General features: G+C 46.5%; 2 protein-coding genes across 4 annotated transcripts in view; one reads left to right on the plus strand and one right to left on the minus strand.

Annotated features, from left to right (window-relative positions):
* The first annotated feature begins 7,340 nt into the window (after nt 1-7,340).
* Nucleotides 7,341-11,262, plus strand: DUSP12 (dual specificity phosphatase 12). Of its 2 annotated transcripts, XM_082058906.1 has the most exons (6): nt 7,349-7,816; nt 7,910-8,023; nt 8,110-8,228; nt 9,204-9,300; nt 9,727-9,913; nt 10,508-11,262. In XM_082058906.1, exons 1-6 carry the CDS (start codon nt 7,533-7,535, stop codon nt 10,667-10,669), a joined length of 963 nt encoding a protein of 320 aa, XP_081915032.1. In that variant the 5' UTR covers nt 7,349-7,532; the 3' UTR covers nt 10,670-11,262. The 2 variants fall into 2 exon arrangements, with proteins under 2 accessions (XP_081915033.1, XP_081915032.1); XM_082058907.1 differs by lacking the exon at nt 7,910-8,023 and having other exon boundaries at nt 7,341-7,816.
* Nucleotides 11,263-11,416: 154 nt separating this feature from the next.
* ATP6V1A (ATPase H+ transporting V1 subunit A) overlaps nt 11,417-15,329 on the minus strand; it is a 30,228-nt gene continuing 26,315 nt past the window's right edge. For both annotated transcript variants that reach the window (XM_082058886.1, XM_082058887.1), the window contains exon 15: nt 11,417-13,682. In XM_082058886.1, coding sequence (XP_081915012.1) covers nt 13,590-13,682 — 93 coding nt within the window. In that variant the 3' untranslated portion in view covers nt 11,417-13,589. The remainder of the gene's footprint in view (nt 13,683-15,329) is intronic.

Below are 15,329 nucleotides of genomic sequence, written 5' to 3' on the forward strand. Positions count from 1 at the left end.
GCAATAATTTGGAGATACAGAGTAATAAAAACCAGGTGGCGTTTAGTAGTACACGGTGCGAGATCACGCACTGTGGGAATAGAGGCTGAAATTTCTGCTGTAAACCCCCAATGTTCCAACAAAGGAAGAGAGAAAGGACCTGGAGTATTTGCCTTCTGTAGGATAATCAGGACTCAGCAGAGGAGAAAAAAAAAACCAAAGCTTATCCTAAGACAGGCCAGTTGATGTATTTCTAGTAGAGCCAAAAAAGTATTTACAAAGCATTGAGATTAAAAAAAAAAAAACAACACACACATCTGTTAGACTGTTTGGTCACACACAGTCAAGAAAGATGAATTAAAACGTGCACACACACAGAGCTGACCTTGTAAGAGGAAACTGAAAAGCTCCTCTTTGCCAACCAAACAGACTTGCCTTGCGTCACCAACAAAGCCAAAGATGAGCAGGAATATGGGATGGGTGGGTGGGTCTATTTACTTATTTATTTTTCTCGGATAACTCGCCATCAGAATAAATAGCAGGAAACAAAAATACCTATTTAAGTTAAAGGATAAAATTGTCACAAGAATCAGATTCAAGGCAAGTTACCATCTTTTTTGTCCAATGAGATGATCATGAATTCAAAGCATCACAGGAGAGAGGGGAATAAAACTAACTGTTTTCAAGATGGAGCTAGAAAATACGTAATATGATTGTGGTGGTACCGAGTTGGACATGAGGATCCAGGTCTCTCTCAACATTTTTTCCCACGTTTCTAAAACAAGAAAGAGAAATAGGGAACTCAAAAAGAAGTAGTAGCATAAATAATAGAGGCATAACCACCAGTAAGGAAATGTCTCACTTGGAGGTTAAAATAGTGAATGGTCTTGCCTCTTAAAGAGTATGTTCGCAGCAATATTTCTGCCTCAGATATTATTGCCTTATGACAGTAAGTGATCATTTTGGACAGTATATTTTCTGTTGTCCCATGGGAAAACAGCAATTAAATTACATGTTGAAAAATATTTTCTTGGTAAAATTCATTAGATACCAATAAAGGCAAAGATAAACTGGAGTTACAGATGTTAAAGTATTAATAAAACATTCATATTTTATTTGTTTACAAGTTCTTGTTTCACAAAAATGTTTGTAAAAGCAAAGACATATCTCAACTGTATCTTAAAGGGTACCGGGGGTGTTTTCTGCCTCCTCTGATTTGCAGAACTTGAGTATCTGTCAGTGGAAGTGCAGCACACTCTGTAGAGAATTTAAATGTCCTGACAATACACTTGCTATTTTTAATCGCTTTTCACTGTTTGCACTGAAGGAGTCCGTGGGATAGGACAGTTTGAAATGCCATTTTAAGCCTGCTGGACGAGACTCCTGCGTAAGTTGCAGGAATAACAAGGAATGCATCTTTGAGTAATGAACGTCCAGGAGAACAAGCCCAGTTGCCCCTGATGAGAGCCAGCCTCCTGCTGTCCATCCGCCTGTGTCTGCATGGTGGATTACTGGGCTGTGAGGATGGAAAATGTGGAAACACACAGCCCGCTGGCGAGACGGGAGATTAAAAAACGTGGGTGCTGCAGTGGCTGAGGTGGCTCTGACATGGGCCCAAACCCGGCTCCAGGGCACAGCCTTAAGTGAAGTAGACACTTCACTTAACACTTCACATTTATTTAGGACAGACTTTCCCACTGACAGCTGTAATTCCGAGCCTAGGGGGATGTAACGGATGATCCCGATTTTTCAAAGACATCCTTTCTCTGAGAGCAACTGGGATAGAAATTCCTGCTGAGAGGCAGTAAGCAGTGGCAGCCATGGTCCCCCTCTGCGCTTGAACAACCACCATCTTGCCCTTCTCCCACAGATGCTCCATTCCTCATCCCTGCCCATGTCCCCAGTGCCTTCTCCCAGCTACAGTCCTTCCTCTCCTGTTCTGTGGTGTACCCCTCTTCGGGATATACACCACAGCACCTGTTTCAAAGGGTTTTATAAAGAAAAGATGGGGAAGGAAGAAGGACCAAATGGCTCCTGGGATGGCAGTGTGACAGGTCAGGAAGCGTCTGGGAGCTGCCAAAACAGAGGCAAGTATGGAGTTTTATGAACACAGTGCAACTTGTTCATTTCAATTCAGTAAACAGGGCAGCAAATTTGGCAGAAGAAACACACTTAAAAACTTGTAAGTCAGCTCAGTGACCTGGCACTGTCAGATTATTTTCCTTGCGTGATGCACTGCTGAACGTAATGTGTCATTATAAATCTTGGTTGCTACAGCTGTTAAAGCCATACAGTGAAGCAGAGCTATTAATACATGGTAGTAGTAGCTGTCATGCTCCATTCTGTAATTGAGCATCAAATCGGCAGTTGGGAAACTCTTCCTTTTTGTCTGACATGTGGAGTAACTGCATGTCTGCAGATGCTGAGAGCATGGAGACAGGTACGAACGTTCCACCCACACAGGGTTATGGTGAAATCCTCCTTCAGAGTATCAAGAGTGAGCCCCTTTCTCTGTTGCTGGCTGCCTTTACAAGTCTTTGAGGTTTCCTGCAGGGAGATGCAGACATCCTTCCTCCCAATACAGGGATAAAAGTAGACACGTGGAGTCCAGTACAGACACACAGTGTTCTAATGCAGGGAACAGCAGTCTTTAAAAAATCTGAGGTTAAATTGGCCGCCAACAGCACAGCAAAAGCTGGGAAGTTTCTGCTCCAAGGGACGAGATGCTACCATGTAGGATTTCCCAGCTCCCACTAAATTCTGAGCTCAGCAGAAGCTGAGAGACATTCCTTCTCCAAAGGGCAAGAAATGCTGGGAGGCCCTTCACCAGTAGGACCCATGCAAATTGGGAGCTCCAAGCTCCTGCTGCATTTAGATGTGAGGAAGACACAGAAACCCTGAGTCACTGTCTTTCATTAATGTCTTTTTGAAGATGTCCCCAACCATTAGCCCTTCCACCCCCCTGTTGCATGCTACCTCTGGCAACTCAGGTTGTGGGCTGCAGACTCTTCTTATGAAACCTCCTTAATGTATGTGCCTGGAACTACTTAAAAGCCTGAAGGAGCACAGCCACTCGAACGTGTGACAAGGTACATGGGACAAATTCTTCCAGCAGGGAAGAGGCAGATACACCTCTGCCCAGGCATCCTGCACTTCTGCTTCTGCACTTTTGCTGATCTGGTTGTGCTGTGAGGCTCTGGAGCAGGCAGCCCCGGGAAGCCCGGTGTTTTCTTTTCCCTTATGAAGTGGCAAGGCAGACACATGCTGAGATGGAATGCACTCGCTGGAGTGAGTGGGCAGCGGCCCATCATCTGACTTGTTTTTTCCTTGCACCTGAGCTCGCCCCAACTGCTTAATTAGTCACACGGTTTCCCGGAACCCGGGGGAGAACAAACGGTCAAAAATTTCAGTGGTGCAGGAGAAGACAACAAAGGCTGAAGGGGGGAGGCGGAGATGGGGGGAGAACAAGAGTTTGCAAATCAGACTGAAAAAAATATTTAGTCTATTTTAGGAGTGGTGAGCAAATTCAGGACATGTCGCCTCAGGCTGCAGGTGGCAAACACAGCAAAGGGGAGTACAGAGAAACAGCGAGGCTGTTCAGGGAGTGCAGCCTCAGTTGTGCAAAGCTCTTAGGTGCTGAGCTGCCTATGGGCTCTGCCCCACAGATTTTATACTTGCCTCCTCCACAGGTTTTCACTGCGAAATTGCATCTTTTTTGCATTCCCTTGTCATCCACGGCCCCAGGAGCTGTTACGAAGTGTAGTGGTCAAACCACAACTGGAGCAACGCTGGGGAGCCTCCATCTGTGGGCCCTACCTCTTGCCTCTGCCACTGGTTTTAGTTGTAGATGGTACTGTCTGCCCCTCCAAATTCACAGATTTGAAGGCTAACAGAGATGATTAACCACCGCTTAGTACTCATATAATTCCCTGGTATTATTATTCTGCCGTAAAACTCATAGCCCCTTCAATAATGTGCACTTGCCTGCAGACTTCCTTCAAAATTGCTCGAGATGGTTAACTCAGTGTTTCCTCACAGTATTTTGCTCCAATTGTTAACTGCTTTCATGACTAAACATCCATACAGAGTTTGCTCTAGTTTTAATTTCCACCTGTCTTTCTTTTCAGTATGTTGTTGTTGTTGTTGTTGTTGTTGTTTTTCCTGTGCTAGATTATATGGGCTGTTACTGAAAACTTGTATGAATTCTTTAAGGCTTTTCCAATAGGCTCTTTATTTTTAGCTGGTAGCAATGACAACTGGAAAGGAGGTTTTGCACAGGTAATGCAGTTCTGTAGCTTAAAATAACCTAAACGAGAGCTGTCAGAGATTCTCTATCACAGACACACAGTCCCACTCTTCCCTTTGGGTCAGGTTTATGTGATTTAAAACTAATCCATCCAAAGAGGGGATTTGCCTTTGTCTGGAGCAGCTTGCTGGCTTGCCCACTGTGCAATCAGGCACTAGGGCAAGCAGAGGAGGTGAGGGAAGATGATGGCAAATTTTAAGCTGTGGTGGACTGGCCCTCTCAGAAGCCTTGGAGCCCATCTCAAGCACAAGGAGCCATCTTGGTCTGCTCGGTGGGCCACCCGTACTGCGTGGAAGCTCTACAGCTCTGGAAGCCGCTGTCCTACTGTCCATCTTGCAGCAAGGCTGACAACTGCTGCATGCTCCCTAGGCGAGGGAGTCCTCAAAGAGCACACGGGTAGCACCCTCAGCAGGATCTCTATGTTGGCTGCAGTGTGACAGCAGCTCCCTAGTATGTCAGCTCCCTCCACCTCTGCTGCAGGAAGGGGATAACAATCTCCCTTCGCACCAGGTTTCGGTTTCACCCCATCAGGTCTGAGTTGATGGCCAGTCTCACCTCCTCTGCAGCCAGACAGCATCCTTTGAGGATCCAAGAGGCCATTGCAGACTATTTTTGCAACAGTTTTGTTGCCTACAGCTGTCTCATCCAGAGCTGTGCTAGAATGCTTTTAGGCTCTCGTATCTCATATGGGGGTAGTAGGGTAAGGTTACACATCCCACATGAGGTGATAACTTTACCATAGCTCTTTCTAATGAAATCTGACATTTTAATTCTGCTCAGAAACTTGCAAGGTTTAGCCTATGCTGGAGAAAACTTGCAGCTACATGGTAGACCGCACCTTGGACAAAAAGGCTTGAGGAGGAAGCGAAGCGCTGGGGACTTTGGAGAGAAGAAGGAAAAGCTAAGGCTGGTGATGTGTTGGGTGGTAATGTTTTGCACAGTTTTCCTGCTAAGAGCTAAGGGAGAGTATCCTTACCTATGGGAGGAAAAGTGAGTGCTTTGTCTCCTTTTGCCATGGAACAGACCTGAACCTTATGATAAGCAGAAAAAAAGTGGCAGCACAAAGATTTCTGCATTGCCCTGTAGTCTTCAGTGGTGTTACACGTAACTAACTTTGGAATTACCAGTAGGTATGGCCCCTCTTGTCTATGCTGCATGGGATTTCAGTGCTGAATGCAAGTCACAGCTCAGTTAGCAGTAAGAGATCAGAATAAAAATCTGGATTTAGTTACAATGCTTATTTTGCAGTTCAAAATTCATGAGAGCTACTATAAAATAGAGGAGTGGGGCAGTATTCAAGATGCGCCAGACGTTTGATTTTCAGCAGCAAGAGCACATTCAGATGTTATAAATGAAGCCAGTAAGGAATTATTTGGTCTGGCTTCCAGTTTAGGTTGCAATGGGAAGCATAGCCTGCTCATAACGTGCCTAACAAAAACGGTTCACAGGGATGCAAAACCTGTGACATTAAAAAGGTCCTTTCCACACCATGCTTGCCATTGGCATCATGGGACTACTCTGAGGAGGAAGGACAGCAGAAGTCAGAATGGGAAATTCAGACATTGGGTTTTCCCATGGTGCTCATCCCTGGTCTATCTGGATCTATTCTAACCCCTGCTGGAGGTTGCATTGAAGCAAACTCCAGGAACCCATCTCAAAAGGGCAGCCCACTGACTCCATGCAGGAGAAACCAGTTACTAGAAAATCAGTCTGAGAGTGTCAGAGAGTCGTTTCTACCATATATCCAAAGTAAAACCAAACCAAACCAACCAACCAAACAAACAAACAAAAAAACCCCACCAACCCCAAACTAAATAAACAACAAAAACCTCACCAAAATAAAACCAAACAAACAAAAGTGAAACAAAAGCCCACAAAACAAACACACACAACCTCAATGCAAAACACACAAACAGTAGCAAGTGGGGGCCTCAAACCCACAGGATTAATTTACAAAAGAATGGGATTTTAATAACAACATACTGGGAGATTCTTTAACGATATGTATTTGTCTTCTGAGCATTTGTAAGGAGACACGAAAGGGAGGTGTGATACCCCTTGATTTTAAAAAGGACGAGGTGAGACAGACACTTGTGGATATAAGGAGGAGAGAATTGCGCTGGTACTCACAGATGTGTGAGGATTATTATGGAAATTATTACTTAAATATTGGTAAGGGAAAAAGACAGTGGTGCACTGACACAAGTTCCCAGTACAAGTTGGGGAACGACCTGTTAGAGAGCAGTGTAGGGGAAAGGGACCTGGGGGTCCTGGTGGACAGCAGGATGACCATGAGCCAGCACTGTGCCCTTGTGGCCAGGAAGGCCAATGGCATCCTGGGGTGTATTAGAAGGGGGGTGGTTAGTAGGTTGAGTGAGGTTCTTCTCCCCCTCTACTCTGCCCTGGTGAGACCACACCTGGAATATTGTGTCCAGTTCTGGGCCCCTCAGTTCAAGAAGGACAGGGAACTGCTGGAGAGAGTCCAGCGCAGAGCCACAAAGATGATGAAGGGAGTGGAGCATCTCCCTTATGAGGAAAGGCTGAGGGAGCTGGGTCTCTTTAGCTTAGAGGAGACTGAGGGGTGATCTCATTAACGTTTATAAATGTGTAAAGGGTGAGTGTCAGGAGGATGGAGCCAGGCTCTTCTCGGTGACAACCAATGATAGGACAAGGGGCAACAGGTACAAACGGGAAGACAGGAGGTTCCATTTAAATTTGAGAAGAAACTTCTTCTCAGTGAGGGTGCCAGAGCACTGGAACAGGCTGCCCAGGGATGTTGTGGAGTCTCCTTCTCTGGAGACATTCAAAACCCACCGGGACACATTCCTGTGTAACCTCATCTGGGTGTTCCTGCTCCGGTGGAGGGATTGGACTGGGTGATCTTCCGAGGTCCCTTCCAATCCCGAATATTCTGTGATTCTGTGATTCTGTTTCTCATGCCTGTCAAGGCCGTCGGCCCGCCATGGTTCCCACCAGGCACATTCCCAGCCGCCATACCTGCAGACATGGCGAGGCGGCCCACGCGTGGCACCCCCGCCAGGAGTGGCCCCGGCCCTGCCGCCCTCCCCCGGCGGCTCCCGGCTGGCCGCTGCCGGCGGGGCCGGGCCCAGCGCGCCACCGCCCGGCGACAACGCGGTCCCCGCCGCCTCCATGGCAACGCCCTTCCCGTGGGGCCTCGGGCCTGCCGGGCGAGGCACAGCGCCATGTTGGGAGTGGCGGCCCGCCCAGGCGCGGCGTGCTTGCTGCCATGTCGGCGGCCGCGGGTTGCCGGAGCGGTGGGATGGTGCCGGTGCTGCCGGGGCTCTACGTGGGTGGCGCGGAGTCGTGCACGTCCCCGGAGTCGCTGGCGGCGGCGGGGGTGGGGGCGGTGCTGACGGTGGACGCAAAGGAGCCGCCGGCGGTGCCGGGGCTGCGGGCCATGTACGTCCGGGTACTGGACGAGCCCGGCGCCGACCTGCTGAGCCGCCTGGACGACTGCGCCGCCTTCATCGGCGCGGCGCGGGCGGGAGGCTGCGCCGTCCTCGTCCGCTGGTGAGGGCCGGGGCGGCGGGGGCCGGGGGTGGCCGCTTCCCCCGGGCGTCGCTCCTCACGGCCCGGCGGTCCTGTCTTGTCCTGCCCTTGCAGCCAGGCCGGGGTGAGCCGCAGCGTGGCCGTGGTGACCGCCTACCTCATGAAGACGGAGGGACTCGGCTGGGAGGAGGCGTACGCCGCCGTCAGGGCCGCCAAACCCGACGCCGAGTGGGTCTCCGACACCCGTCCGCGGTTCCCCGCTCCCCGCCCGCCCGGCGCCCCCTCACGCCGCTCTCCTCTCACCCCCGCCGCAGGGTGAACCCGGGCTTCCAGGGGCAGCTGAGGCTCTACGAGGCGATGGGCTGCTCCGTGGACAGCGCCAGCGCCCTCTACAAGCGGTACCGGCTGCAGATGCTGACGGAGAGGTACCCCGGTGAGTGGCGGAGGAGGCGGCGGGGCTGAGCTGGGCCCTGGGAGCATCGGCCTTGAGCCGGGGCGGGCGCTCGGAGTGAAGGTTGGGGCCGACCCCCGAGGAAGGGTTCCCAGGTGTGCCCTGAAATGGACACGGAAGGCCATGGTGGAGATGGTTAGCTTAAGAGTATTGGCCTCAAATCACCAAGCCTCGGTTTGTCTGGGCAAACATTTACATCGTACTGGTTCTAGAGAACTGTAGCTCGTCAATGGGACAAAACATGTCTTTGAGAAATAAGATCCATAAGGGACTGTTCTCTTTAGGAAAAATTTGAAATGCTAAAAGTCAATTTGATACATTTTCTGATTTTCATGTACCTGGCTAGGCAAACTTAATATCCTCTAAAAATAAGTCAATGGAATTAAAAAAATAAAACTAACAAGTGTGAAACGGAGATAAAGTTAAAATCAAGGTGTGAAGTAAACTTTCGTATTTTGATTTGCAAAAGGTTCACTGTAGTAAATATCTGTACATATGTGAAATTTTATGATAAAATAGCAGTCCGTAGCTGTTTTGCAAGATGTCAGTGTTGCATATTCAGCAGGACAGCTCTCTCCATTTATGTGGCATTCTGCTTAGCAGTTCCCATTCGTAAGCTGGCTTTCTGTATGTGCGCCAAAAGTTTGGCAGAACTGTTCTAACTCCTCCTCTGCCTTTACTTTCCGTTTAAGTAGGATCATAAAGTGGAATGCCACTATTTTACCATTTCTAAGGCCAAAGTCTAGATCCCAGTTCCTTGCACTAAGTGAATCCTGATCTCAGGTATGGTGGGATGAGGCTCTTCCGTTTTCAACTTATCTAAGGGAACTGGTGAGTCGACAAACACATGAAGAAGGTGGCTTCTGCGTGTCGTGACTGGGGCAGAGGCGCAGTGCTGTCTTGTCCCACAGAAATGCAGTGTGACTGTGTTGATCTGATTCATGACTCCCTCTGCAGAAATTCAGGACTTACCCCGAGAAGTCTTTGCTGTTGATCCAACCAGTATGTGCCAAACTCCAAACACAGAGGTTCTCTACAGGTGCAGGAAATGCAGGTACTGAACCTTTCATATTTCTCCATTAAATGTCATTTCAAAATTAGGGAACACAGCCCGTGTAAATTGATGGGCATGTCTTTATTGTCAGGACAGGAATGAACTCTTCCCTGTTTCCATACAGTGTAGGCCACAAAAATTAGATAAAAGTACCTTTGAAATACAAAACTTTTGTTCCATGAAGTTGTGCAGCACTTGTGCAGCCTAACCTGCTGCATTCTATAGGCAAGTGTAATAATACTGCATGACTCTGTCAAGTTGCTTGCTCTGAAACCATAACTTCTAGTTTGTTTTTGACAATCAGTTTCCCCAGAAGAAACTTATTGTATATTTTGGGATTTACTATGTTTTAACTACCTTTTATGGATTACTTAAAGTGAAATTGGATGTTTTACTTCTTTTTTTCCCCTCTGTCGTGGCGGGCAGGCGCGCTCTGTTCCGTAGCTCCAGCATTTTGTCCCACGTGGAAGGAAGCGGACCAGCAGCCTTTGCCCACAAGAGGATAACAGACTCTGCTCAGCTTTGTGGCGATGGACGTGAGAAGTGCACTTCGTACTTCACTGAGCCCGTGCAGTGGATGGAGCCAGCGCTGCTCGGAGTAATGGAAGGACAGGTGAAGGGGAGCATATGCCTTTTTTTTTGTGTGTTGTTCTCTTTCATTTGATTGTGAAGGCAGAACAAACTGTTTCCATTCCCCGATGCGAAGGCCACCACACAAGGGCCTGGGTCTCCCAGCCTTTCTGGTGTGAATTTTGCGGCTTATGAACAGATTCTTAAATATCCTTTTATAAGGGAATGAGCTGGTGATCTCATTGACTGAGAACACTAGCCAGGGTGTTGGACAGGGTTTATCTGTGGTTTGGTTTTAGTATGAGAAAAGAGTTTGTGTGACCACCTGTTGTGGTCTCAGGCTGACTGAGGCTTTTTGGCGACTGGGAAAACTTCTTGGAACCACACCAGGTCCAAGCAGCTGCATTTCCCCCTGCTCCCTTCTTCCAGCAGTGCTGCTTGCTATACCCCAGGGCTAAGCAGCCATGCCGGTTTAGCTTTTTTGCCTGTTTTTCAGTCCATTTACCTTCCTGGAAGTGTTAGAAGGAAAAGAGCTGGCTCAGTGCAGGTTGCCACAATTTAACATACCATAGAAGTACATTTTAAGTAGATCTACATCCATGTGTGCCTTAGACCGGATCATGTGTTTTTCTTGCAGCTTCTGTGTCCCAAATGCACATCGAAGCTGGGCTCCTTCAGCTGGCGCGGTGAGCAGTGTTCCTGTGGCCGCTGGGTGACACCCGCCTTCCAGATCCACAAAAGTCGAGTGGATGAAGTGAGGACACTGCCAGTTGGGAACTTCCAAGCTGCCAAAACCTGAACTCATTGCTTCTCTAGATGGATTTCATGTCCATGGAGAACTGCTGGCTAGTCTGTGGTTGCCACAAGTCAGCTTGTGACTTCCACACATTGGTAATGTGATGGAATTAACTGAACATCTGCTCTATTCAAGCTTGCTGTGTCTCTAATGTATATAAAAAAGCAAAAGACTTCCTTCAAAGAGGTGTTACACAGAGTCAAATATGTACAAAAACACCTGAATGTGATGTTTTTAGTATATTCTTACTTCATCTGTTGCTATTTACAGGAGGCCTCAACTCCTCCTTATCTTCTGATTCAGAAGTTCCAATCACTTTGTCTGAAACACAGAGCTGAGCCTTTAGGAGGTATATTCCACAACATGAGGTGTGGGGGAAATATTTGAAGGAGCAGAGTGCCATAAAACAGTACAATTACAATTGTTGCATTATTATGCATGGCAGCTACTAGCAGCAAAACGCAAGTTCACAGTTCCACTTTCATTGTAATAAAAGTAGTCCTAAAAATGTCTACCCCAAGAATATTTACTATATTAACTCCTTTGTGTAATGTCTGAGGAGATGATGCATGCTGTACTGGAACTGCAGAACTGAAGCAAAGTGTCCCTGCCAAATTGCTGCTTGCAGGTTTTAAGAAATCTCTAAAATGGTTAAATAAGATTTGAAGCAAGCTGTGAGCTTTCCTGGTAGTATGTTGTGTACACCACTGTGGCACTGGTTTGATTTGACAGAATAACACAGATAAGACCTACTTTAAATCCATTTTATTTTAACTGACTTCAACATTTTTTTTTTATATTTTCTTTTTTACACAATTTCCAGCAACATACATTATGAAATATACAAGATAGAGTAGGTGGTGGGGTTCTGCCCATCTTTTAATTCCTTCCACAGCTGTGGAGGGAAGACTTGTAGGACACAGTGAACATCAGAATCTCAACACTGAAAACAGACACAAAACAAAAAAAGACAAAAATATATATGAAACTGTTTGAACTGGTCACACTTCAGGGCCAGGTACAGCACAATAAATATTAGAACTGCATTACCTTAGACATTTTCTGTAAAGTTTATAACATCCTCTGCTTAAAGAGATAAGAACATCTGTTTTCTAGCATGAAATGCTACATAGTACAATGGTGAACAGTACGAACGTTGGGGAATCCAGCAAGGGCTTGGATGGTGAAAACTCATTCACACATGCTCATTGGTAAAATAAGCAGCATACACCAAAAGTTTAGTGAGCTGTAAACTTAACCATTCACTACCAGAGTATCAGCTGGAGGAGCAGCTCCTTTTGGGAGAACGAAAAATAGTCAATCCCTTTAAGTTTCTCCCTGGCAATCAGCAAGTTGATACCGTCACGAAAGTGATAGCATTTGGTCCACAGTGCGAGATCCCTTTGCATCACTACTGTTCAAAGTGGGCAGCTGGTGTAAATACTTCAATGCAGAATTAATGCTTACGTAGCCATGCAACTGCCACAGTGTCACCTACAACAGCCACTGTTTCATGACCATAACAAAGCAGTGGATGTCAGCTGGAACCCAGCTGAGCAGAGAGTGCTGCAGGGCAAAGCAGCACCAGATGCCACCACAAGTGAGAAGGAGAGCCTGGAGAGAATGCCAGAGTTTCTCTCTCAATGATACCAGTGCTGGGCTCTTGGATTTTGATAGAAAGGCTGCTCTGTGTTCATTCCTCTCATGTATTTGCCAATAAACAATCCCAGGTCACACCAGTTTTGGCTGCTGGACAGAGTGCTTCCAGAGCACAGAGCAGAAGATCAAAGTCACCGGTTTATTCTGCATAGTAATCAACAAGGCAGGAGTAAATACATGTTGTACTTGTCAACCTTCCCCCCTTGTTCATCCCCCGCCCCCAGTTAAGCCTCCTACATTCCTCTTGTGAGACCTGGGGACCTTCTGTGCCACCACTAAGAGGCCATGTGAACACAGGTGGAGGAGGAAGGTTAAGCAGCAAAGACTTTCCTTGGCATGACCTGGGCGTTGCACCTGGAGGCAACTGCATTGGCAGACAGCACCACCACAGAAGGACTCTACTGGTCCACACAAGTGGCATCACTAACTTGCTATCGATGTCCTGCAGCAGACAGCAGCGGTCACAAGCTTCACAAACTAAAGCAGCTGAGAGTCATGAAATTCTATGGAGTGAGTAGGAGGCAAGAAGATAAAATTCTGCTGGAAGTTGGGCACCTATGGCTTTGATTTTAGCTGATGCTGAGTCCAACAGTCCTACCCATATCGAGCAGGAAAATAAAACTATTTCTCCAGTGTACAAAAGCATACTGCCTGCATGTATGTGCTCACATCTTCTAGTTAGTCCCTTCTCGCACGGATGTAGAACTACCACATTTCAATAACAACAGACTCGAATGAGGGTTGCAGAAGGGAAAGAGTAGTGAAGAATTTTTGGTTGTATCAACATGTTATCAGAATATGGTCAAAAGTTGTTTGACAATAGGGAGCTCTGTGTCATGATAGTCACTTAGGAAAGTGCCAGATCTAAATGCCCCTCCTACTGCCAGCTCAGAACGTACCATGTGACTGCATGAAGATCTACACCCCCTCTGCCAGTACAGCTCAGCTGGTTACATCCCAAGGTGAAAGACCATTTACCAGGAGAACTGGGAGAGGCAAGGTGAAATTTTTCCCACCCTAGAAGTCTACAACAGCATTATCTCACTCAGGCCCATTCACACATCACTCACCACTTCAGACACACAAAACAATGCCAAACACAAACAAAGAGGAATGTTTTGTAAAGACACTCTCTGAGTATGAACAGGGAAACAGAGCTATTTATCAACTCAAGTACTGTTGCATCATTCTTGTAAGGTAGGGAAGCAGAGGAGTTGAGATGAGGAATTTAGAGGACAAGCTGGAGTGGTCACAGAGGTTGAGTCTAGTCTTCCAGACTGCGAAATGCGTTCTGCATATCTTCAAACAGCTGAGCATAGTCTGCCTTGATTTTTGTTTCACCATCTTTGACAGGGTCCTGAAAGATAACACAGCAAATAAACATCCATTGGGAAAAGCCTCAGGTACTTAAGATAACCCTGCTTTGCCAGTGCTGTAATTTCTTGACCTTAGGATTCACACTTGCTAACTGCAGAGCAGGCATTTTAGCTCCATCTCCGGTTTCCTGTCTGTCTCACCAACAGCCACAAGATTTAAATCTCATTCTCTTTCCATGTTCAGTGAGCAGGCAGACTGGATACTGGACAGAGAAATATTTTTCATGAGCAGTGCTGACTTTATTGAAAAGAAACTGATTTGGAGAGGATTCTATAGGATTCTGTACTACTGAGGGTCTTAGTTAATGCTGTGTGATTCAAGAGCTGCAGTGACGAACACCAGCTCCCATCCCCAAACCAAATGGAGTATGGATCTCTGTGACTCAGAAACGCTCTGCTGTACTTTTTGGGATGTATCATTGTAAGTGCAACAGTTAATTTGCCATCATTTGGAGGTTGCTCAGTTCCAATTAAAATCTCATTGTGAAATCGTAACAAGGCTCAAGAACATATTCGTACAGCTTCAATTTGTCAGACAACTTTTAATGAAAGACAAGGGCAAAAAATGTAACAATTGGCTTTGCTCTGAGGCTGCAAGGCATTCCTGCAAGAAGCATTAACTGCCAGGCTGTGAAATCTGTTCAGTGTAATCACTTTCTTTCTCAGTGCTACCTTCCTCTAGGTCAGCACAACTCCTGGGAAACACAGAGGACTTACAGTTGTGGGTGCGTTTCTTCATTGTCTCTCTGAAGTACAGAGACCGCAGGATGCAAGACATTTAAATTCTCATGCGTTTTAGATTGTTACCCAGGAAATATAATTTTCCTTTCATAACTACTAATGTATCAGAGGGCCAGCTCCACTTAACATGTATTCACTCTCTGGATTCCCTTTTGCAGTCATGCTGTCCAGTGCTCTGCTGTATGCCAGATATCTTCTGGTGGCTGAATTATGTAAAAAGTTTATTACTTTCTCTAGCTCTATAGAACCACCTCTCAAAGAAGCTCATGTGCCCAAGTCTATCCTGTTGTGTTCTTGGTGCTTTGAGAATAGATACCAGGGATTTGCTTGCTGCAGAAACAAGCCAGTACCCTGCAGGAACAGAATATATTGGCACAGCAGAACACTTGATTTTAAATGTAATTTTATCCTATGGTACTTGTTCTTGAAAGATTTGCAAGAAAGGCTTTTAAGAGTTATAACAGAACAAGCATCATACTTCATAGAGACCATTCCTTAGTTACTTTAACACCAGCTAGCATATAGGTTACTGTCCTACCAGTAACTGCTATACCAGCATACTCTGGAAGAGTTTTAGGAAAGCTGTGCTCTAAAAAGATGGCTACTGGGGTTATCCAGAGCAGATGCTCTGAGCCACTTGTTTTCTCTTTAGCCCATGTTGAAGCTACTGTTCCCTTCCTCTCCTCCTAGTTATCTGCCTTAGGCCCTGAAGCCAAACACAGGGGACATCATGTATTACTGCAGGCAACTGGCATTTCTTTCCTTAACTTACTTTTAAAATAGCTTGATCAACATTTCTGTCTTTCACTTTTTAGCACATTCTTGGATTTAAAATTTAGGCTGCTTTTATCTGCTAATAGTCTCCTTAGAATACTTTTATATATTAC

Source organism: Streptopelia decaocto (genome assembly GCF_964273445.1).
Source record: "Streptopelia decaocto genome assembly, chromosome: 1".
Taxonomy (NCBI): Eukaryota; Metazoa; Chordata; class Aves; order Columbiformes; family Columbidae; genus Streptopelia; species Streptopelia decaocto.